The following is a 25,491-nucleotide window of genomic DNA, read 5'->3' as shown; positions in this document are numbered from 1 at the left end:
CCCAAGTCCTACAAAATTTCCGTTATCATGAATTACTTGCGCGCGTTATTTTGGAGCCGACGATTTCTGACAAATCCGAGCTAACATTCATTTCGCGAAAAGGCCCGATGTAAAAATGATGTAAAAAGCTTAAGTTAAAAGAACTGCGCGCGCAGGAGTCTTCGTTGACTGTGGGACGCCGCAAAATTTCACGTATGCTGATTACGAATATACACACACTGCGCAACAAATGATAATCTATGCCTGACGAAAAATAATGAAGACACGACATGCAATGACTCGCTCTGACTGCCTCTGGCCAAGCAGGGAGGTCGACCTCCCCGTACCAAGTAAAACCATAATACTGCGGGAAATGTATATTTTCTAAACTCATTTCATAGGTTTACACGAAAAAAAGGTTTTAGTATCTGAGAATGGCATTCTTTCTTCGCCGTCGATATAATATGTAATGAAATCTAGGACATAGACTTTAAGTTAATAGTTCGTAGTAATAACAATTGGAACCTATCAACTAATATTTATATCGATATCTATATTTATATCGTACGCCATTTATTTTTTTAAAGTCTCCTCAAATGGTATATACGCTTTTTTTTTCAAGAATAACGCGACGTTGTGAATGATAAACACGATGGACATACGACTTCGTCTTACAAAAAAACGCGTGCATACGAAGGACGTTCTTCATTATCTCCTCCAGGCTACGTGGCCTGGTCGCCATTTTTCCCTGAGTTTTTGATATGCTGAGGACTGGATTCGGCTCCAGACTCGTCACCATCGTTACCCGTAGTTTTTTCTTCCCTCTTCGGACAGTCTTTGATTAAATGGTCAGAAGACAGGCACTCGTAACAGCTTTTCGGCAACGGTCCTTTCGGGCACTTCAAGGCTAGGTGATTGCTGTACTCCCCGCAATTGTAGCATCTATAAATAAAGAAATTATATCAAACTATTAAAGACGAGGTAAAAAAAAAACAACTACGCAATGAGTCGCGAATTAAGGTAAGTCCCGCAATCACTGAAATCCGAAAAGTTAAAATATAAATTCACACTGCAATTCTTGTGTCAATGGTAACCTTGGTTTCTCTTCCCATGATAAACTTTTGTCCCAGATCATTTCTTCTTTGGTCACTGACGCCCAGTAATCTGTGCAATAGCGTGTATCATTCGTTTTGCTATATAAACTATGATATGTTGTATTTCAGGTCATTCCTTGACAATGGTTTTCAGCGGAAAATCGAAAATTCGAATTTCTAATAAAAAAAGTTCTTTATTCTAACTTCTTGGCTTCGTGATCGTAGGACTGTTAAACTTCTTGGCTTCGTGATTGTAGGACTGTTAAACTTCTCGGCTTCGTGATTGCAGGACTGTTATCTCACGTTATTAAAGCATAGTTCAAACTTTTTTTTTTGAAAATTTACGTAGTGGCTTTTGCAGGGGAGCATGACCTCGGGTACGGCCGCGTTTTCAAAAATTCAAATAATCTTCTCGCGATCGTCACATCGAATGAATTGACTAATTGAGAAAACGACGAATCATCTCAACGCCATGTTCTCGCCTCAAATCGGACTAATTAATAAATAAAACTTTTTCATGACGTCGCGGCTGATGTCAAGAACAGACGAAACGAGCTAACGCGATTCGAAACAGAGTCTAATGCATTCATAATGAGATCGAATCCTTCATGGAAACCATGGCAACGGAATGATTCTCAATCAATTGCATAATTTCGTTGAGCAGCAGCAGCAGCAGAAGCGCTGTGCGTTGTGTACGAAGATGCCCTAGACAGACTGCCTTTTCCTGGAAACGGCGCATGCCCACTTTTAGTCAAACATCACACCCTGGAGAATGGCTTCCTCAATCGGATAGACACGCGTATTTAATAAGTTCACCTATTATGGTTAGATGAAATATATATCGGAAAACGAAACGTGGGGTTTAGGGGTTATAAACGCCACTGGTCGAAACGGCAATTGAGTTCACAGATCGTAAATTTGAAATGAGGTCAATCGTATACCAAGAACATGTAATAAGTTCTAAGAATGTATTTCTTGCACCTTACGCTCTGTCGACGAGGTCACAGAACACCAAATTAATCAAAATTGCGGAGTTAACCTAGCGATGAAAAATATTTTCACGGATCCGCTAGGTGGCGAATGATATGCTCGTACAAATCGTGCACGAACGAGTAATATGAATGCGGTATGAGTGGTACACCGACACCAAGCGCAACGGATGTGGTGAAATGTGCCAACGATCTACAACGCCAATATGTAGGTCATGCAGAAAGAAATTTAGAAATTTGCGGGGTCACCTACAGCAAGGTTGCGGTTTCTTAAAAACAGCTAAATTGGTCTGACGGTTATTTTTACAATTCATAACGAAGCCCACGCGCAACCGCATCCCAGACTAAAGCGTTTTATTTGAACTATAAAGGAGTGGCAAAAATGAAGAAAATAATTGTTTGCCATATCGGCAGTCCGTTTTCATAATCATAGAAAGAGATCACGATGGAATGACACGAATAGTGAATACTCTAGCAAGTCAAACAACGACAGAAATTTGCCAACATTCGGCAAAGTGCGCAATATTCGGTGAGTTTTCAGTAAACGTCTCACTAATCCGGAACATTTCACGAATGCACGATAATAGCCGCCATCACACGCAGGCGATTTGGCCCGGATCAGGCCGGAGTCAAATTTGGCCCATGCCTAATTAGAGAGTGCGTTCACACGTAAAACACTCACTCGATGCTTAACAAAAGCAAAGCGAAGTGTGTAACTCCCAGAACCAGTTGCAATTCACACGCAATAATTAGACCCGTGCTAAACTTTGGATCGGGCCTGGTCCGTCATAAACTAGACTTATACGTCCATGGTCGGGCCAAACATGTCCATTTGTCACCCGCGCGAACGGTTGTTCCGGGCCTAATTGGGTACGGGCCAAAAACGTTCGTGTGATTACGGCTACAGTGCGTTTTTGCGGGGCGATTTCAAAAATACTTTTCCAGCAGAAGAAACACGCACGATGAAGTTATTTAGGGTATATATGTATATCTGAGAATCATAATACACTAAAGGGCTAACAACAAAACAATTTGACGATGGTGTTAGGAATACGTCCCCTGTAGGGGTTCACACGTGAGTCATTCACAAGCCGTAAAAGATTTACCCACAAGGACGTGTCGTATATACAGGTGAACAAAAAAAACCGCGTTGATCCATCTTACGATGGTTGGCAGGATAAGATCAGGTTTTATGACAAGTCATTCGAGCTATGAAAATAATTAATGCGTATGGGACAATAAACTTTCATTTGAGGACTCGTGTGTACGAGCTCTCCTTACCGTGACACGGAAATGACAGCAAATCTAAAATATCCCCGATGATACCCAGTTTCATCTCAAATTATCTCGACATCTGGGTAATCACGACAGAAGTTAAGGTTTCTTCAGTTGTATGTTTGATTCTGCTTTCTCGTTCCAATGTCGGTTATTAAGTAAAACGTGACATTTCTTAAAGAGGTACGTGGGCGAGTATAGGGAAGGGCACCGTGGTATATTGTTTACGTACTTGAACTTCCTTTGTCTGGGCGGCCGGCCACGGCAGTCCGAACCATTCGGTCCGCACACCAGCGTCGCCTCGATGCCCTTGTCGGAACAGCGGCATTCGAATTCAACTTCTTCTTCGTCGGCCAAACTTCGGAATCCCGACCTTTGGATGACAGACTGAAAACAGAAAATGGCGTCGAAATTGTTAACTCGATTAATTGGGTCAAAAATCACAAGGTTCCCTCCATCTAAATCGGGAACTGCGCGTCGACAAATAGAATCCTTAATATAATGAGAATAATACAATGGCGAATACAGACAACAATCTTCCCAAAATAGAAGCCAATATTTAAGACGCAGCCTCCAGCAGTTTGAATTCATTAGCAAAGCCTATTGCGGGGAGCGTCGCGCGAACCATTTTCCATACAGAAAGACTCGGGGATAAGTTCCACAAATCAAAGATACTGTAAATCAATATCGGGAGCAGACGGCAGCGCGTTTTTCTAAAGCGACGCTCATTAAAATGCGAGGACTTTAATACCTGGCGCTACCGATTTTTAATCTCGCCAGGAAATAATCTCGACTAAATTCCTAGCCATGACTAAGTATGAAAGTTTCCCTCTCCGTGTGCAAAACGTCAGACTCCGGTGGAAGTCTAAGTACGCTGCATCAGTCTGAGATCAGCGAGCATTTTTCAGTATTTTAGATAATAGTCCGTACCTAATAGGTAATACGAAGCCTGTCAGATTGTCAAGATTTTGAGTACTAATTACCCAACATAATGCCAAAAGCCGCGTTTAGGGTATCGAATGCTTGAGAAGTGTCAGATTAGCCGACATTTTTTCCAAAATCGGTCTATGGTTAGTTAGACTGCGAAAATCTTTTGTTTTCCTTCCCTTTCAAAAATACTACAAGCGCTGCGAGAACCGCCGGACACACGGAGTCTGTCGTTTAAAAAGGGTTATAGCGTTCATCCATTCTAAAAAGTTGCATTGCCATTTTTGGAAACCAACCTGAGCAAAAAACATACTCCGCACAATAATACAACTAGTTTCGCCTGAGATTTGTTAGGGAGATTATGTTGTTAGCCCATAGCTCTTTCTTTATCGTCACAATTTGCACATATACGACCAGCTACGATTTTGGAGTTTATTGTTAAAACCCTGACCCCATGATAATAACCTAGCTACTCGAAGTAAATCCATCTTCGTTTTCTTGAATAATTATCATCGCAAAGTATAGTAGTGTTCGCCCGTCATGTCCATAGGTTTGAAAATATTATTTCTGGATTTTATCGAATGTTCGATGAAGGTTTTGAAAATAAGCACCGACCAATAATGCCTGCCGACCATGACGGTGTCCGGGAACGGGAATCTCACAGCGACCATGGACGCATAAATTCGAGCTCCGCGCTGTGACGAACCGTGTGTTTAATCATCATAATTTCGACGGCTGCATCCAGAAGCAATGTATAATCGATAGGAAAATTAAACATTTATCGTTTTCGAGACGACATTTAAGATTCAATCCGTTATCGAATCTTAAATACCGAATCATAATGCATTAGCCTATACGAGTTTATCTGAATTATCGAAACGATCGCGAAGCTTATGAATTTTTATAGATTCATTATACTGTAGACTAAAACACCATAATTCAAAATAACCGACAATTTTCACGGACGTCGACCTCAAGAATTTACTGGACAGATTTTACGGAAGAGATTCCTAAAATAGGAATGCATCGGCCTTTTGTTCGGCCTTCGGAGCGAGTTTATTTTTACCAACGTATTGACCTGTGAACCACTTGTGCCAAAAATAAATGGGATGCCCTATGATACGGCAAAATTTAATCTTTTTCTTCATGTTGACCACTCGACGACGCAAATAATGATCAATAGTGATAATCAGTAAAACACGAAATGGCGAATTACCTTCTTTTACTAACGGTATTCAATGTCTCAGTCGTATAGTGCTAGACAAGTTGCTGAATATTTCATTTCCGAGCTAGGCTTTTACATTCTTTTTCGCCACGAAAATCGACTTGGCAAACATCTTCGCGAAAAAACAATTTCGCTTGCTATTTAGAAATTTTATATATAGGCGACGTGGTCAATCAACATAACTAAAATCACTCGTCATTTCGCCCATTACCACCTCAATGAGAATTCATTCTTAAATATCTGATTAATAACGTAAACAAACAGCATTATATTGATGAGACGGGCCCGTAAAGTGTGGACAAAATGGGTTACGACGCAGATTTTCCATTTTCAAATTCCCTGATAACATTTTTGCCTTGATAACAAAGATACTTTCTTGCCATAGATATAAACGATTTGCTGAATGTATCCGATATGGTTCATGAGGTCTGGAGGCAACGGACGCCATTTCTATACTTTCTTATTTGTCAATATAACAAAGCCAACAAAATTCCAGCTATATACTTTACTATCATTTTCATTTACCCTGAAATCGGAAAAATCAGGGAATTCAGAATTTTCCATTCAGGTAGTAGATCTTCATCTAGTTTTTTTTCTGATTTCTTACTCTGATGATCTGTAACGCCTAATTTACACCTATAGATATATTATAATCATATCATGTGAATTCGTATGTAACTTCGAAGTGTATTTGCTAAAAATATATGCCTTATAAAATAAAACACCTACGCGTATGCTCATTTGAGATCGAATTGTGCGGTAATGAACACTACCCTCATTAAATGCATTACGTACCAAGTCAAATTTCATTCTTCAAAATGACTGATCCTCCCCACATCAGAACATAATTAATCCGTATAGAACATTTCAAGAAAAATCACTGTTTTTCAACTAAATTCACTGAAATCACACACCGGGCGTAATTAATCCGCGCGTTGACGGTTCCGAAGCTTGATTTCCTCTCACAAAAACTCGCATCACACGCACATGTATATATATATATGTGTTGTAGTATATTGGCAGTTTTTAGACACGTGAGAATTTTTGATTAGAAGAATAGCCCACCGATTAATCGGCTTCGACAAATCTGACGGCCAATCGTTCGGGATCAAAACATTTCTGCCCACAGGCGTCGTACCACGCAGTTCGGTGGGCCTAATTCGTGGACAGATTTAATGCAAATCATCTCGACCCGGGGTAAAAATCAATTCAAAAATAAGGGTCGACAGACGCCGCTTAAAATCACAATACTTGTAGTATTTATAGCCTTTTTAAATGTACTAGCGACAGGCCATCTGCGACGTGGCAAAATTAAACGTCTGTTCAGCAATTTTAAAAGTATGGCGTAAATCGAGGATCTGTATCAACTTGCCTTAGCCATCTTTGATGTATTGAAAAAAAGATCTATTCGTTTGTCACATTTTCGATAGCAAATATGCATGGCAAAAGACAATTCGAGAAGTTTTTCGATTCATCAGCAATCGATCTAGCCGCAGACATCCGCGCACGCATTTAATTTTTCTGTCAAATAATCTTCAATATTTCAATCAGTTATTTCATGCAATTCGTCAGTACTAAATTTCGATAAAATAAAAAAATCTTGAAAAGAGCGAAAATTAATCGTTTTTCAAGCACTAGATTCCATGTCCTAATGTTTTATGTATAGAAATGTTTCATTTTTTGATTACTCGATTTATTCGAGAAAATAGATCTGTTATTTCACGAAAAACCATAGTAAAACACGTGAACTTATTTCTGTAGATTCTAACGCAATATTCGAATAAAAACCTGGATTATTTTGTTTCTATTCGACGAACCTTTCGTCATCGATTCGCGCGAATTATTATTCCAAAAACATTAGCTATATCTGTGCCGTGGTAACCACATTTTGGATATCATAAAAGTCTTTTGATTCAGAAGAGGCTTAGTACATTATATTATGTGTTAATAGACATATAATAGCCAGCTGAGGTATTTATATCGCCCATACTAACAAAGGCAGAACCGCAGAGGAAATTCTTACGTAACATTAATTAATAAATGCTCCACTTTTGGAGGGTCATCGAGGGGTCAGTGGGTGAAGACGAAGATTGTAGGACCTTGTAGTAAATACCGTATACAGAATGGTCACAATAGAGATTCGGCCTTAGTGACCTACAAAAGCGTTACCTTTAAAATACATCGGAGTTATATGTACGAGATATTGTCTAATCGTAATGTTTACGTTCCATGTTATTGGTTACCGATTGAAGACTTTTCGACAGCAGATTGTAGCTATCTGGATGATATACAAGGTTTTAATCGTAAAGGAGAAACGAGTTAGGAATAGTGCAGTTTTACTAAATAATTTGAACTTGAGCAATCGATTTTGATTCGCCCTGCTTTGCTTAGCTAATTATTCACGAAAATCATTTAAACCGTATTGATTAATAAACGCCTACACGCCTAAATATAACTAAGTTCAGAGCTTTTGGTGGTTCTTGTACGAACACGTTTACTTATTCGGTCAGGCGATATAAACTAGAGTCGTTGTTTATTGAATTGAAATTGCATACGATTATCGTCCATAATTTCTTGGAATTCGACAAACGTGTAGAACGACCGTTAAATCAAGATAAGGCCACAAACTGTAGCGCTACATTTATTGAATTCAATTGGTCAAATTAATGTTATAAAACATTATGAAAATTACGCAAAATAATCGGAAATACGCACCTGATGGACAAAAACGTCCTGGCCCCCGTCGTTAGGGGTGATAAACCCGTACTTTTTCACGACGTTAAACCATTTACACTTGCCCTTCTTTCGTACTGTCGGTGCCTGGCCTTCAGGTGCCCCTGCAAAGAAAACAAATACACGTTTAAAATCAGCTAAAATTGCTTCGAAAACTGGCCCGAAACTGTAAAACCAATGCGGCATTGTCAACACTACAAATGTAAGAAAGAAAAGAAGAGACTATATAATAGTCTTCTTAGAAGTACCTTCGACGGGATCATCAACAACCGGTTCTTCAGATTTAGTAGCGTTACTCATTCTGCTTTGTTTTATTCTGATATTCAATAGCAAATAATTCCCATAGTAATAACCGCATATATTTGATGTATGTCGCGATCCGTATCCTATCGCATGTATAATATATATAACACTAGATCCGAGATAGTATGAGATCCTACACGTGCGGTCAACGCTCACCAATAGCGTATTGATAAATGGACCACTGACCTATTGCCCTCGTAGCTGACCATTCGACGAGTCTATAGTGACGTAATTGAAATTAAACCGCAGATAGCGCGCGCTTGCGCGCGCGCATTAATTACGTAATTTTCGAAAACTATGAATAGCCAACAACATGGCTTCGACAGTTTATCATATCTACTGTCCATGTTACGACATATGCTACGACAAAAATGTAGGTAATATTAAAACTACTTTGTGAACCAAGCCCATGTTTTTAGTATAAATCGAATACAATTCAACTTTATTGAGTTTGCTTTTAAGCCTAAAACGTGCGATATTTTTATTCCCCTTTATTTTCTTTATTCTGTTTTCGTTGTCAAAAGAATATTTTCCATCCACGAAATTTATTTGCAAGAAATAATGGAACCTTCATAAACGAACGGTATGGATGGGTCTGGTCTTGGACGTATATAAGAGTGTGAAACTCTAGATTATACCTCCATGGTCAAATCGTCCATCTTCGCTTGGCACTTGGGTTTGGCTCCGACCACTCTGCGTTGGCGTGGCGAAAGGCAACCAAAGCTTGCCAAGCGAAGAAACCCTGTGTCCGTCATTCGGTAAGCTAATGATGTATTAAAACCTAGGAAATTAATCGCAAAGCGACTCTTCCAATTAAAAAAGCGGTGAAGCTGACGAAAAGCGACGAACGCCTTCACACAAGGCAAACCCTACCTTGACAATCATAGATTGCAGGTCCAATCGCCATTTTCTGTCCACCTTTAACGACTTCCGGCAGCCGCAGAATGCAATACCAACAGCAGCATCGTTGCGCGCAACATTAAAACGACTCGGAAAAACGGGTATGTACGTTCGTTGCGTCAACAGTGAGAGTAGTATTACGTATGGGAGGCTCGTCATTGTTTTCAGAACGGCGCACGAGTCGGCGTCGGATTCTATAGAAAACAACAATGATGCAACAATGCCGGCGAGCTCCGCTCCGCTACTGCGATTGCATGCGCACTCGGCGGGGGCCTGAGACAGTTCGATTATACCGTTACGACATATATCACCGGAGAATATGAAATATATGGACCGGTACTCGACAGGAGTCGAAAACGATCGAACAATGCGATTCTGAACGAACAAACGTCATAATCACCGATCTTTTATATTCGTCGTTGTTTCATTATTGAATTTCTGCAACATTGGGAACTGGCATAGTGAATTATTCGTATAAGTCGTATTAGCGGGAACAAAGCATCCATCTATTTTTCATTTAGCATTTTAAAGCGTTGCATATAGTGATTTAACGAAATAAGAAGGCCATAATTTGTAGATAAATACCCATTTCTCGGACTAAACGGCTATCAGTTTCGGTAATTTTCTGGCTTTTCTATGGCCCCGGCTTGACAGTCATTACTATGATTTCCGAGGTCCTGATGATTTCCATGTTTAATATATAACCAGTTATAAATGTATATATTCTGTACTTTGATAATCACCGCTTAAATCAAATCAGATATCTATCTTTAGTTACCTCTGGTTCGTAGGGCGTTCGTGACAGAATCAAAGGCGTACGCACAAGTCTTAGAGGTTCGACTTTGTTTTCACGTCGCATGGCGATAAAAACGCGGTCTCGTTATACGACAAAAATAACAGAGAAAGCCTCCAAATTCTGGCCCCTGCCTCGTTAACACGACAATTCGACAAAGAAGCGATGGGCATATATTCGTGTCAAAAACATCTCGACTACCGATGACAATGTCAGCAGCGTTTCCAATCTAACTCCACACAACGCTTCGAATGCGATGACGTCATCTTTGAACGGAAGAATTTTTCGAAACGATGATCGTGTGGCTAGTGTTTAGCTATTGAAACACGAAACAAACCGCCAAAAGGTATAACTATACGGATACCGACGCAGCATCGTTTCTTAGAAATGATATTGGGTGTAGAATGGCGTCTAAAAGAATCCGGATCTGGGGTCCAGTGTAAAGCATAGGCATGCATCTAGGGCGAGCCATAAAATAATTATGGACATATTCATTTCAATGCTTTAACATTGACTTTTAAAACCTGTCACATTAAGTAACTGGCCCTTTATTCCAGTGTCACTGTTGTTCGGCGACCCGTCTATCTGATATTTCGTTTCATCTCCTCCAGAAGTCATCACATTCGCAATTTTTTAAGCTTGTCAGATTTTGAAATGTTCACGGTGGATGGACCCTCAATTCACACGATTGAAAATGAGCCGGGGAGGCAGATACTATGTAATTAGTCCACGAATTTCTAGTAACCGAATACACCGGTTTTCAATTGCGCTTTTAACGCGATCATCGATGCGAAAATCACGCGAAAAATGCGTTTGACGCGTGCGCGCGAGAAGGGAAACGCGCCGAGGTGTCAGGTGCACGTTATCATATTATGTATATTGGGTAAAACGCCTAAATAACACAGAAAATTGGTAAATTAATAGTCATCTTATTTCATATTCGATTATCACGTTCAGTCGATAGGCTTGTGCAAGGAATGGGGCAGGCGGTTTGTCAGAAGCTTGTGATTGATGAAATTGAATCTGATAACAAACTAGACGGATTATCACCAACCACTAGACTAACCCGCTGCATTTTGATAAACAGCGACGAAAACCGAAATATATCGCATTTCGATGGAAGCGTTGGCTCGGGGGTCAAGTCAAACTATTGACCGCTATGACGAAATGCAACGGTCCACGCGAGGTCGTCGACAAAAGACAACTCGCCAATCCATTGTCTTTGATAAAGTACGCACGGCATATTTTGCGTGGGCTATTGTTCTCATCGATACGATGACATTGCTTCGACTTCACAGGAGTCGATTGTTTTTTTCGACCGTTCAGATATTTTCGGTCGGATGAAAGAATCGATGGCATGAAGGCCAGTACATAAATACAAATGAAAAGTGGCAAATGTGATATAATGTTACCCCCGCTAGAAAATCAATGTAAGAAGTCATTCTAGAAACTTCCAGTCTATGATGCGGACCTTCTTAGGTAAACAATAAACTTGAAAGTTTATTGACGCCGAATAAACATAACGCATGTATATTTCCTGATATTATCGAGAACGAATAATATGATATAATACTAAGGATCAACAACGTTATTTTGAATTTGAATATATCGATATTGAATTGAATTGATCGGCAACCAGTCTTTCCCCAATGTTGATGGCGTATGGCACATCCATTCAAACTTCATTATTAAAAATACGTTATTACAAATATATCAAAAAGAAAATAAGAGTCATGAAATATGTTTAATTACAAAATGAAAGCCAAAATTCACAATTGTTATCGATATTTTGAAACGCCAATATTGATGACGTAGTGCACATCGACTCACACGGTACCCCAAAAATAACGCATAGTAATATCGATGTAATGAAAAACATTACTGTTACGGTTTTTACGGCGTCAACAATGAATTTTCACGGTGAAACCTATGAAAGGTACTTTTAAGATTGCTATCCGTTCAATTTGCTTCAGACATGTGTTATACGGGGAATTGATTTGGTATCGCTGATAACTAGCTACCGCTACTGGGGTGTGTTTTCACCTGAGTTTCACCTCTTCATCATCTCTGAATCATTGTACCGAGACTCGGATTATTTGTTCTTATTCGCCTTGAGACGACGTAACGACATGCGCTTTTATATAGAAAAGTTTCAAAGTGGCAGTATGCGGCCCACGCGCGCGTCTAATTCTAAGCCATTTCCAATCAATGCGTAAGATAAACATTTTATTTAAATGCACAGGGGCTCTTGGAGGGGTGAATACTGTAGCTTAGATCACCCAGTGTCACATGTACTTTATATTTAAAAAGAAAGTATCTGGGCTACTGGATGATCTAAGCTACTATTTACCCCCAAACTTCAAATACGAGCCCTATACAATGACGCACTATAAACAGCGCGTGTTCCGGTTTGTCAGTCCGAATCGAAACGTCACATCGACGCGAGGTGTGTGTTAGTACTCGTAAGTGGGACCCCGGTGAGACAATTGGTTATAAGCCGATCCTGATAACATTATACGATCTGATGAAAACGATGCACGGTGCTGATCTATGAAAGATGAATATCATCGCTCTCCGATGGAAATATTGCGCGCCATTCCCTGACAAGTTTAGTCACTGAACTTTTAACCTGCTGCAAGATACAATATCTTGTTCGACGGCTTCCAGTTTTTCTTCGAGACGGCGCAGAGAACGTCGTTTTCGTCCTCAGAGTTTCTCAGGTGTCTTCTGATTGACCCGACCGTGCAGCATCGCGCGCTAACGTTTCACCAATTTGACGATTTCACACAAAAGTATTTTCGATATATATTATCTCGTATTCCTGTGTATCGTATGGCGAAGAAAACAAAACAGGTTTCATGTTCAGTCTTGACAATAGCGCCTGCCGCTCCCTGATGTGCCCACTATGAATAATTATCAAATATCCCTAGTTTTATTTGATACATATCATCGCTCATCGTTCTTCCGCTTCATATTTACATGTTTAATGTAAGGTGAACAGATGTGGATATCATTCGCGTGAAAAGAGTTGTTCACTTGATCGGTGATCGACCAGTCATCGCGTAGACAGCGATGGACCACGTTACAAGTATGCCCAGTATACATTTAGAGATTGAGAGGGGGGGGGGGGTTATATCTTGAAGAGCATAACTGCTTACGTATTTCCAACTTGAAATTCAATAAGTTCACATAGCTGCCGACGAAATAAATAATCCGCATACCTTCAAGTAGCCTAGCGGAAATTATGGATGGACCCTAATATAAACTTGCAAAAGATAAGTTACAACTTGAATTGGGGACACGTTCGTTTTATTCCAATTCATTTTCGCCATTGAAGCCGCGGGTTTCTATTTTCCTCAAGGGCATCAGAGTATTAAATGTAATACAAAATCAAAAATTGCAGTCAGGATTGCCTTCGGCAATGCTCCTCTATATGAATACATAGCAATTTTTTTATAATAATAATATTTCTTCGGTTCAGTTTATTACTCCACAAGTAACATTGCACAGGGCACAAAAATTACTTAAATCACAATTAAGTACAATAAAGGGGAATTGTTGTATAGGAAATCCAATCAGTAATAAAAAAATAGTAACAATAACAGTCATTAAGTAATGTGTAATTACGTTAAGTAAATGATTTGATACCTTTTTTTATGATTATCGTTAGATTGAGTAAAATTCAATATAACACTGGTTTGCCCACTGACATTATCCAATATTTCGTCATAAACTAATCATCAAAAAATTATATTTATTCTGAATTAATCAATTGAAATGTAGAATTTGCCAACCGAATGTACCATTGGTATGTCGGTGCAATTCTTAAAATGATAAGTATATATTTTGTTACCGAAATTTTTTCTATCCATTTATAAATGGATAGAAAATAGGTAACTAAGATAGTTTTCGACTAAGTAGCCTACGAGTCTTGGTATGTACGTATGTATACCAAGCGCTGACGCTTCCCGGCAGAATCACTAATGATATTATAAGCGATGTATCCGATACTACGCATAATATATGCTATTGCGAAGCCTCGGCTGGCGAGCCGTTCGCACCAACCATCGCAGTGCTCGGAGCACTAAAATACCAAGGCAAATAAGGAATCATTCATAATGCATATAAGTATGAAACAGATGAGATGAAAATGTGAAGTCGACACGGAACAATTGTATATTCATGCGCCGGAACAACTGCTTGGTCACTCCTTTCTTTACCGGACAAAACCGGGATCGATAAAACTGACCAATACGCAAATTAAAACCTCATTAGGAAGCGACTGCTGACGCAGTCGGATGTACCTGATTGAATACTAATCGTCCGAAGAGGACATGATGACACGATGACACGGAGAACATAGGGCAAATCATAGGGCTCAAGAAGAAGCCACGGGAGATTAAAAAAGCCCAGGTTAGCACGAGATCTGGTTATTAACCTAAACAGCAGACGCGCCACGACTGAGCGCCATTTTACCAAATTTGAAATAGCTGACATACGTTTTCGAAATACGACACAATTCTCCATAGAATCGAAGAATTGGAAATCTCCGAAAATAAAACAGCCCAGAGAAAGATGACCATAGAAATTAAACCGTCGCGAAATACCCTATTTCACTTATGAAATCATTCACCATTTATTTATCAAAACCGAAACTCCGAATACGTTGTCTGTGCGTGCACTGGAGGAATATTTTACGGGCATATATAATATTTCGCCAATTCAATCTTTCCGAAACAAATTTCGCATATCGTGAAAAATAACGGCGAATGACATTCAGACTTATCGAGAAACTGCACAACTGCAGCTGGACACACAACATAAGTTTGCCAAAATCTGAAGGGCTTCGCATATTTTTTCATTCATATTCAAGCACGGAACGTGGTGTAAACGAACCACCGAAAGTTCGCCCATAAAAATAGAGGCATCAAAATAGATCTCATGCGAATTAGAAAATGTCAGACAGTTTTAGTATTTCTATCCGTTGTTGAATTCGAACCACAAGCTGCCGAAAAGCTACACGGTTCTTTCTGAATGAAGGCATTTTAAAATTGCCTAAAAAGTGAAAAAGCCAATTCGAAGAAAGAGTGGAACCACAAAGCCATATGAATAAATCATATTTAGAATTTTCGAAAAAAAACTATTATACGGTGCAAACTTGTAAATACGGTTTTAGTTCATTTCGACGTTGAGCCTCGAAAAAATTCCTGGTTTTTCCTTTTATGCCCGTGTTCTTTTCACAATGCAATAAGAAGTGAACTAAACATTCAATGCGCAAATGTCAAGATGATGCAATAAAGTCTTCGGTACATTGTATTCACCCATTTTGATATAGAATACTAATGAAAACACCTTTTCAAGAGGCATAGTTATAGACCCTCTTTACGATGACAGGTAAGTGTTCAATTCGACACGCGACTCGTGTAAAATGCATTGTGCGCGATCAAATTTAAAAATTGACGGTACAAAAATAACTTTCACATGCACTAAACGAAATTTTTAGTACATACCCATCGACGTAGCCATAGATTTATTGTCACCGCCCCATCAATAGAATACTGGACCAGTTAAGCCCTCGGTGGCGTACATGATAGGGCATTCGGCGATTCCTGCAAACAACATTGGCAACAAGATTTTAGTGCGCGCCCTCGTCGACGGCTGGCAATACCGACCGGCAGGGGAGCAATCGGAGCATCGATTATGACGATTTGAGATACGGTTTTTTTACGTCACGAAAAAGGAACGAGTCGAAATATTCTAGCAGTCCGAATTACAGGCGCGAGTTTAAATGTATACTAAATCCAGGTCTCCGAACGCACTACGGAAACGGGCTCAAGGACTAACATTGTCGGAATCGTGGCGATCAACATAAAAGGGAATCATGCCGGCCTATTACCCGATGATGGACTTCGAATCAAGCACTAAATTATTCTTATTCACAGATAAAACAATAGTAAGACATTTGATGTGTCTCGGTTGTCCTTTTGATGGTCAGTTGGCGCAAAGATAAAGACCAATTGTCATTTTCGTTTAATCGGCAATAAATCGGATGAAAATATGTCACTACCCCACCCGAACGCCAACACGGATTTCGCAGTGAGCCTTACTCGGGACACGCAACGATCAAGATAGAAGAGATTTAAAGACTTAATGGCCTCGAGGGCGGCTAAATTATGGACGTACAATTGCTTTATTAGCCTACTGGAAGCGCAACATAAAAGGCTTCTTGGTAATGCGCCATTTTCCGATATTGCACTGGTGGATGAACCTATTTTCTCACTATCGAGGTAGGCTGTATAAACAACTACGTGCTGTGAACAGTCCAAAAACGAACGGGGGCCCGAACGGAACCCGTTTCAACGACGTAGCTGCCTTTTGCTGTAACGATAAAGACGATTGTAACACGGCTGATCGGAGTGTCATCATACGTCGTAGCAGCGAGCTCGAGAGAGCGAAGCAAAGTGCGCCACCATTTTGGTTTGCGCAGTACTAACGTCTTAGGGATTGTCCATCGACTCATTCATTCAATCGCGCTCTTTTTCATTCACGGATCGTTTATACGTTTGGATATAGATCCAATTGTTCGTATGGTTTTCTTCTGCAGGTAAGTTAATATTCGTAATGTTTAAGCGTCTGGAGTCGTGAAATCGTCACCGGCATGTGTAGGGTGTTTTTCCGAGCTCCGAGTTCCACTATATCGAGGTCACATTGCGCAATTGCGTAGTAAATAATGCATTCAGTCGTTTACGGAGAGCAGTAGCCCAACGTAACGTGTTGAGATTCTACCGATCCGGGAGTCAACTATTTTAGATTTAGTATCACTAATGTGCAGGCAGCAATTAGCCTATTTTGATACTGCAATCCAATTAAAACCTGAAATCTATACGGGGAGTTTTTCACGAATGCGTATACATACACACATACATACACACATTAGATATGCACGCATTAAACATTCCATCAAAAACACCACCGTTTCATTTTGTCGAATTCGCCGTTATTGGAGAGGAAAAATCATCCCGAAAACGTAATTTCATAATCTTCCGGTGCTCGAATAAACAACACAAGTTGAGACCTGCGCTTAGGAAAGCATTCAAGGTCATTCACCGATCACTACTGCGTCATCTCTCCTGTGAACGTTTTCGGAAAACCGCCGCGTCGATGAACTTTATTTTCGTTTACGATAAATTCCCAAAATATCTTTCGTTTTCGATTCTGCGTTCCGTACTACGTATACATTCGGCCATGTTGGATATATTTCCTTCTAAACGCAACGCATAAACAGATAATAATTAAATACAACGTTTACCCGTATTGACAGACGTTGAAAACATGAAAATAAAGAATAAAAAACTAAAAAAGAGATTATATACGAAATTATTTTCTATCGCTGTGACATTTTAGTAGAAATCTAGTTTTGAACTGCACCTGAGGTCATTATGAACACATCTAGTCACCCTCTCCACCTTGCTGCTTGAGTTTGACAGCTTCGGCAGCGAAAAAAGATCCAGACAACACTCTATCCAGAGTAAACGTTGACAAACCTAGTTCATATTTCCATCTTTGGGAGTAGATGTCTTCCCTTCCATGTGACCTTCAGTTACATGCAGCTTTGTGCTAATTACAAATGCAGGTCCGTCTGCTATTCTGGGGGTTTCCGCCAATCGGAAGCCACCTATCACTGTCACTCTTTTCAAATGACCTCTTCTGCATGACGCACCCGGTAAAAACACCAAGGTGTTAGTGCATTCATTTCCAAATTAACAAATACGTTATATGCAATGTTTAACGATCATGTTGGCGCGATTTTGAATTGATTTTCAACTCGCGAATTTGAAACGCTTCCTACTGTTCACGTGACCTATGGTCTGCACTGTCGAAGTCGATATGGAAATACTTCCAAAAACTATAAACATATATAATGCCTAAGTTGCGTGCGACGAAAACAAACTACAAAATCAGATATGCTAGCGAAATATCTGTAGAGTTACAGACAAGATTTCTCAGAGCTGTGCGTGTACGAAAATTGTCTTGTCTCAACCGACAATACAACATGGCGGCCGCGAAAGATAATGATAATTTCTGAGCACGATTTATATAGTTTAATTCGAAATAGAATATAACTACTTTCGTACAGCGCAAAATTAGTTAAGTCGAAATTCGAGATCAATGGCTAACGGTGAGCTCCCGAAAATATTTAAGATTTACACGCGCGCTGTTGGATCATTTGGTTGGGCTTGTACGGTGCAAGATCGAGTAGCCTACGCACACGATGACCATCGACCGGTGACCTAAAACTGATATTTTGAAAGAAAACTAACCTTATCGGCATTCGTTCAACGAACAATATCCGGTTTTGAAAAGTCCGTTATGATGAATCCGCGCAAAACTAAATGAATTCTTTAAATATTCGGTGCATAACTTTCACCTGCTATTTCCTTTTTTACAATGAAAGAATATACGTCGTGTCCACGGTGTCATTCATTCACCAATATCTGAACCAGTGATCCCGTGTGACCTCAGTCATTCTTTTATATCGCGTACACAAAAAACAACGCTTTCTCCTTCACACCATCACAAGCACACACACACACACACACTGACAAAAGTAAGTCTTTATTATCACGCGCATATATCAGTTTTGCGGGGCCCGGCACCCACTCGTTTTTATGGCAAAATAATTTCATGGTTATCATTCAGCTCGTGTACACAATGGAACTGATTGACGTTTGACGCGCTAAAAACAGTTTTAGAGGAAGCTTTCTATGTGTACATTTCTCGCCCGAGAAAATCCAATCATATTTTCGTGAAAGTACCCATTGCACCGATCTCACCGCGGCCGCAATTGCTTGTTATGGCCGAGTTTTTGGAATGTTCTGAGCTGAGCCGCAGTGCGGAGGATATCACCTGTGGTGACGGTTATTATGAAAAGAAATACCGATACCTTACTGGCTAGTATATATATACAGCCAAAGTTCGTAATAATGCAATCCTTTTCAATGGCACTGCTCTCTTTAACGCCAAAATTTTTCTTTCAGAGAACAAATTTGTTCAATCCGAAATCGACCTTTATATCACCAAATTCGTTGTAACGCCGTATTTTCATCGGTCCCAACGGGGCGATATATGGGACCTTTACTGTATATTCGGACAATGGACATCAGTCCGAGTTGGGAGAAGGGTTAGAATATTACAGTTTTAGTTGTTTTTTTTCCAGCGGATAAATTACCACACCCTACTAACAACTTTTCGTATTACAAAATACACCCGAGTGGGCCGAGATTATTATTATATACATATATAGATATAAACTTATTCTCGCATATGGTTCTCGAAGAATGTTACATAATTCCGTATTGACAAATTACTGATCAGATTTTTTCCCCGATGTCGTGATTGGATATCTGACAGATAGAATTAAACACGAATGTTAATATGCTGCTCTTTTTCGCACGGAATCCGTGAAGATGGAAAATAGCGAGAACTACAGAGAACATGTAATAGAAGAAAAAAATGGAAACAGTGATTTTATGGTTTCTAAAGCTATTTTCACACAATTTTCACACACATACACACTATCGCGCGTAACCGATTTGTTCATGGTTATCCTTGAGTTATAAAGGTCTACAAAAGTGCGTATGATCAAATATACGGGAAATCTTATGAAAATTAAATTTCAGTATGAAGTATATATAAGATAAAAGCTGACATATAACTGAACGTGGAAGAGAACTAGAAACAATAGAAAACAGCCCGTGGCATGTTCATATTTTCAGTGAATCTGCTTCTTTTTCCTGTTTACATGAAACAAAGAATCAGCAAAGGTATAAACAACATCCGCCAAGAACTTCAGTATCAAGGTTGGCGCCCAGACGACGATTCGCGTGTCGCCATCTATTGCATATCACTTGAAATATCGTAACTCGCGCACCGAGAAAAGGAAACTAAACACGATTTACAAAACCATATAAACACATATTTCCAGTGTTCAAGCTATAATCGAACTACAGTCATCTTCTCATGTGAAACGTCTCAGAGTTGCAAAACGTAACCGTTCAAGACATGAATATTACTAACATTTACCAAGCAACGTACCTTCTTCCGACATGGACGTTTCTGGACTTGTGGTGACGTCTGTCGTTGTACTCGTACTGTTGAACGTTCCGTTCAGAAGTACATCATCCATAAAATCCGTGAAAAACATAATGTTTGGATGTTGCGGTCGATGATGGATCAGCGCCATTGCAAAATCCATCTTTGTCCTTGATATTTCTTTTTACAGCCGAAATGTAATATCCAGCGGTATGATTTTAGGTATCTACTGATGAGTCTTTCAATCAATTCCAGGTCAGCGAGATAAGCCTTGTAAACCTGGTCATCATTTTCGTATTTGAATTCTACCCGCAAAGTTACGACCGTATTCGATATGTGAACGAGTGAACGTTTGGTTTTCTACTGACTTCAAGGTTTTTGTTCGTCAATATAAAAAGAGGTTCATTATTTAGAGGTGCGACCTCTCATGACGATTGTAACAATGTATCCAAAACAGCAAATCCGGCCATATCACCATTGAAAAAAGCCAATGGTCAGCCAGTGGTCAAATGTCCACTTCCATTGAAATGAATGCCTACTAGCAATACCTCAGATGACAAGTTAGTGCTCATTCCGCTGATAACTATACACTCGGCATCAATCACGTGGTGCATTTCGCTGCATTAAAAGAATCATGACGAAAAAATCATAGAAATTTAAGTTTTTGATGAAACGCTCTCGAGTGGTGTTAGATTCTAAACCTGTTTTCTTTGACCATAATGACTGACCAGCGGTCAACAATGGTTACCATTGTACCGGTCTTTTCTCCGTTGTCAAGAATGACGCATAGAAAAACCGCAGAGCCGTCGCGTTTTTTTTCGAGCTGAATGAAAGTTTCTATCAATTATACGAATGGAAAATGCAAACATGAATCGGAGAACGTCTGACCGGCGAACAGATGTGCCAATTTGGAACTATCGGGTCCGCATCTGAAAATAATGAAATAAATCCAAATCTGTTCGCCTCGCACACCGAGGATAAATCGGTAAAATCCTAGCTATTCCGAATTGAAGCCGGTACCACGAGAAGAAGGAAAGACTAAGAAGATTGCGATGACTGAACGTCGAAACGACGACAGCCAAGTTTTTAAACGTCGCCCATACGGCTATCGAGTTTACTAGTTTATCGGGGGGTCTAATTTCTTCCATACAAGCATACCACAACCCTACCCTAGACAGGTAATGTCAACTTCTTCCCCCGATACCCATCTATAACTGGGCGGGATATAACGAAAACCACGCCTGTGCTTTTCATAATTACATGTACCCAACATTAGTTTCCATATTATTATCGCCGGTGATCCGTTACGATATAGGAGTCAAAAAGTAATGTTTGCATTGTAAATGATAGCTCTCGCAAAACCTAAATGCATTAAAGAAAACTTGATCGAACAAGTTACATGCACTGTCTGGAACGAACTATTTCGGCTGGAATCTGACAATTTTGTCTAGTCGCGTAGTGATATTGCGACATATCCATTGATTACGTAATATTGCATAATAGCGCTGGAGACGGGGATGCGTGCATGCATCATCGCCATTATACCCGCTGCTGGTGCATTGTCACCCAAACGGTAGCTAGACGTTTTGTATAGGGTTTCTTAATGCTCGGCGAATTTGCAACATATTGCATAGGTCGGCTGTCGATGTGATAAATTCCTATACCCACGCGCATTTTTCGATCACAAAAGACGCAATATATCACGACGAGGATCGAATCTTATGAGGTTTTTCGAGAAAAAGACACTCCGATCACTTATCACTGCACATTTCGACCATGCGAATATTATGCCGAATTTAACGCTACAGTGGACAACTCCGCTGATATTGATTTACCCTATGAAATTATTTTTACTTAATGAAATCTATGGCAATAGCAAATCGTGTTTTTACTGTTTACATGTATCTCCATTTTTTGAAATAAACGAATACATTGTTTGAATTTTGACTGCACTGTTCAAATAAAACCAAAAATAGATGAAAACTAGACCAAGAAAAGGCACAAGTTACACACAGCGATCGAAGACAGAAAAATGATGTTACTAGTTCATTGTTTACGAATATATCAGATGTCGATAAAAGAATACGAAAGATTATCTTCAAGGGCCCCGTTCAATAGACCTAAGCCCACAGACATGATAAGTTCATTTGAACTCACACCTGTGGAACTGAATCCAGATTGCGGCAAGGAGTTTTTACATTTGTAAAGATTTTCGAGTTTTTTTATGGATAAGAAAATGATAGTTCGGATACTTGCTGAATTGTATGGGTGAGTAGCTTAGGATGTCTAACCCCCCTTTTCCCTTAGACTCCGTTGATGATATGAATTTTGTGTGTGTGGCCATCCGACGATGCAGGAAAATGATCAAAACACGATCCCATTAATCAAAGCATCGTCAGTTGGATGGTTGTTATAGGGAAACAAGGTTAAGTATTGATACAAAAAACTCGGTGCAAAAAGATCCAGTGAAACACTTGAAAAAGGACGCAAAACACACGATCACATTCACCGATGTATGAAAAAGCCAATAATCGTTACAATTGACCCCGATTTTGAGTATCTGAAGCCTCGTATCAACTCAATTAATACCGAGTTTACACAACGCGAAACTGGAGCCATCATTCAACAGAATTTCTCAAATTTCACACTACACACATACGACATCGATACGAGCTCAGTGTGAAGTACGCGTTGATGAAATAATGATCTCAAAAGCTCAAAAGATTTAGGCCCACGGGAGTACTTGGCTCGGAAAATTTGGTCAAAACATACTTCCAATTTTGCTATCGTTTACATGCCATTTACGCTAAGATATTTCGAATTTATCCATATATTTGAAATCAATTCGACTGAAAAAACCGAAAAACCGGTTATTAACTCTCACCCGTTAAGACGTGTTTGTGGCGATTGGATCCAGATTATTTGCCAAACGCGTTTTGACCGAGTATCTAAGCCAGTATGATGAAGAAATAACGCAGGATGAAGTTGATGATATCAGAAGGTATTCCTCTTTTTTCTTTAAATTAGATAACCTACATTGTCATAGTTTCCATATAAACTTTAGATTGTTTAAATTGAGATCAACAATAGGTGGCGTGGAAGTCAGCCAAATGACGCAATCGCTTATGGAAGCTGTTACGGATTTGATTTTTTACATCATTTCTGTTGTTTAGTTTCGTACATTTCGTTATTAACTTGACATTGACATCAATACATATATATACACATATGAAAAACAAATCTCCGAAGATAAAATTACTTCTTTCATATACAAAATCATTTGATATATCATCCATTCGAAATTCTGCTTTTTTATTGTGTTCAATGAATGCAGGTTAAAAACAGCGAGGTGCAATCTGTTGCGGTCACGAAAATGGCCATCTCTGAAAGGACAAAAGCGGCTGGACATGTCGACAGATGGTTCACCTATATCCCGGAGACTAAAAAAATCAGGTAAATTCCTCAGCGAAAAGACCCCGCAAAAATGAGTGCCAAATAATAGCCTTGTAGTGCATACCTACGTATTTCATAGAATATGTTTGCGACGCGCATGCGCAGTGGGAAACATTTTGGCAGAAAGACCCGACGCAGAAGAGTAGTGCTACATATTATCAAGAAAAATATCGTGTATCATTCAATACGCGGCATTGCTGTTCTTTTATTGGAAACAGGTTGATTTATCAGACTAAAACCTACTTATAGTATTCCTGCTTTATTCATGTACACCGAAACTAATTTCATTTATGTATGAATTATTAAAACGTTGCAACAATTCGTTCATAGATAATCTAATCGCACTGCTATAACCTGGGAAACGTGGTAAAAAACTCATTTTACATGAGACACTGGTCTGGAAATTATTATAATGATTTTGTCTGTGGGTGACGTCGACGAATCAAAACCGACGACTCTCGTGGAGCCCGGAACTGATATCTACAAAGTTCACTGGGAATATTTGCAGAAAATGGCTGTTACATTGAATTATAAGCTGAAGTATCCTTCGTACTGTTCACCATAGGCCTATCGAAGTGATATCTATTGATCGTTCAACTCGATCAATCGAATTGCATCGGCGCTAGATGAAAAATTACGGCGACGCGCTATCGTAGGCCTAGATAAATGTGTCGGCCATTACATATATATGCGTCTCGATGGTTCTTGACCTCTAGCCGAAAAAACAACCGAACTTAAACACGATATCATCGATATGGTTGCACGGCAGGTACATTAGATGTTTGTTTGTTTGTTTGAATGCTTTATCGGTGATGTATTTGCAAAATTAGCTGGTCCTCTTTCTGTTGATTTGCAGTACTAGCGAGCTGAGAACAACCTAACAGGCGGCAAAAAAGACAAATCTGCAGGAGCAACTATCAATTACGACTTAACAAAACAATCGGTTTTAGGAGTTGTGCATACCTGTTTTAGAGCCTTTGGTCACCATTCCCGGTCACCAAGATATAACGACTTGTATCTCCCATGCCGACGATCGCGGCAAATAATCGACCTTGACCTTCGGCGGGTCGTCTGCAGTCGGAAGGATATGACAGTGTCTAACAGCAGTCAGGTCGTGCAATCGACGTTGTTGGATCCTGATGAGCATAAATTAATATTTTTGTAACGCCTGATAAACTCGCATGCAAGGCTGAAATTACATTCATTCCCCATCGCCGAGTCACCCCTGGGCCATTTTGAGCCTAAAACAAGGCATTAGGAATGAGGCCTGCGCAGCGATCTCGCTCCCACATCGACTAAGTGAAGTGTGACAAATTGCAAGGCTCACAAGGACACCATTGATCTGTGCATTGAAATCGACTCCACTGTTAGATACATATTCTCCATTTCTTCATCTTTTAGTCGTCAAGAAAGCGTCGGTCTTTCATTTCATAGGGCAGTATCACATGCCTCAAAGTAAGGAGTTGAGATGAGTATACGACTGTTCATGAAAAAATGCACGCCAGAGTGTTTTGCAGGAGTGGCAGGCGATATCAGCTGATTTTTCCACGTCAGCAGCATCCCTCCGATACCAGCTCACGAGCAGAATATCAGAAACACGGCGGTGAACCACCGTCGTCGACGGAAGATGTTTTACAAAAAGAAATCTACAAAGCTAGATTGAATTTAATAAACCCGATCTGACCTTAGTGAAATCCCTTTGAAAAAGCGATATCTCATTCTGAGTAA

The 25,491-nt window shown here is 39.7% G+C and overlaps 1 protein-coding gene across 1 annotated transcript; it reads right to left on the bottom strand.

Moving 5' to 3' along the window:
- Positions 1 to 556: 556 nt before the first annotated feature.
- On the bottom strand, positions 557 to 24,765 carry LOC141914883 (protein lin-28 homolog). The gene is made up of 4 exons (XM_074806219.1): positions 24,727 to 24,765; positions 8,205 to 8,326; positions 3,570 to 3,724; positions 557 to 921 (listed from the first exon to the last, which is right to left on the bottom strand). The coding sequence occupies exons 1-4, from the start codon at positions 24,749 to 24,751 to the stop codon at positions 702 to 704; spliced, it is 522 nt and encodes a 173-aa protein (XP_074662320.1). The 5' UTR covers positions 24,752 to 24,765; the 3' UTR covers positions 557 to 701.
- Between the last annotated feature and the right edge of the window lie 726 nt (positions 24,766 to 25,491).

The sequence above is a fragment of the Tubulanus polymorphus genome, chromosome 1 (genome assembly GCF_964204645.1).
Source record: "Tubulanus polymorphus chromosome 1, tnTubPoly1.2, whole genome shotgun sequence".
NCBI classification, from domain to species: Eukaryota; Metazoa; Nemertea; class Palaeonemertea; order Tubulaniformes; family Tubulanidae; genus Tubulanus; species Tubulanus polymorphus.
The sequence above is the reverse complement of the archived record's forward strand: the minus strand, read 5'-3'. Positions and strand labels throughout refer to the sequence as shown.

Excerpts from the sequence above, each read along its gene's own strand:
- LOC141914883 (XM_074806219.1), bottom strand. The coding sequence starts at position 24,751 with ATGGTGACCAAAGGCTCTAAAACAG. Across the intron at positions 8,327-24,726 it reads GACCAAAGGCTCTAAAACAG|GGGCACCTGAAGGCCAGGCA; the intron begins GTATGCACAACT and ends TTTTCTTTGCAG. Across the intron at positions 3,725-8,204 it reads AGGACGTTTTTGTCCATCAG|TCTGTCATCCAAAGGTCGGG; the intron begins GTGCGTATTTCC and ends TTCTGTTTTCAG.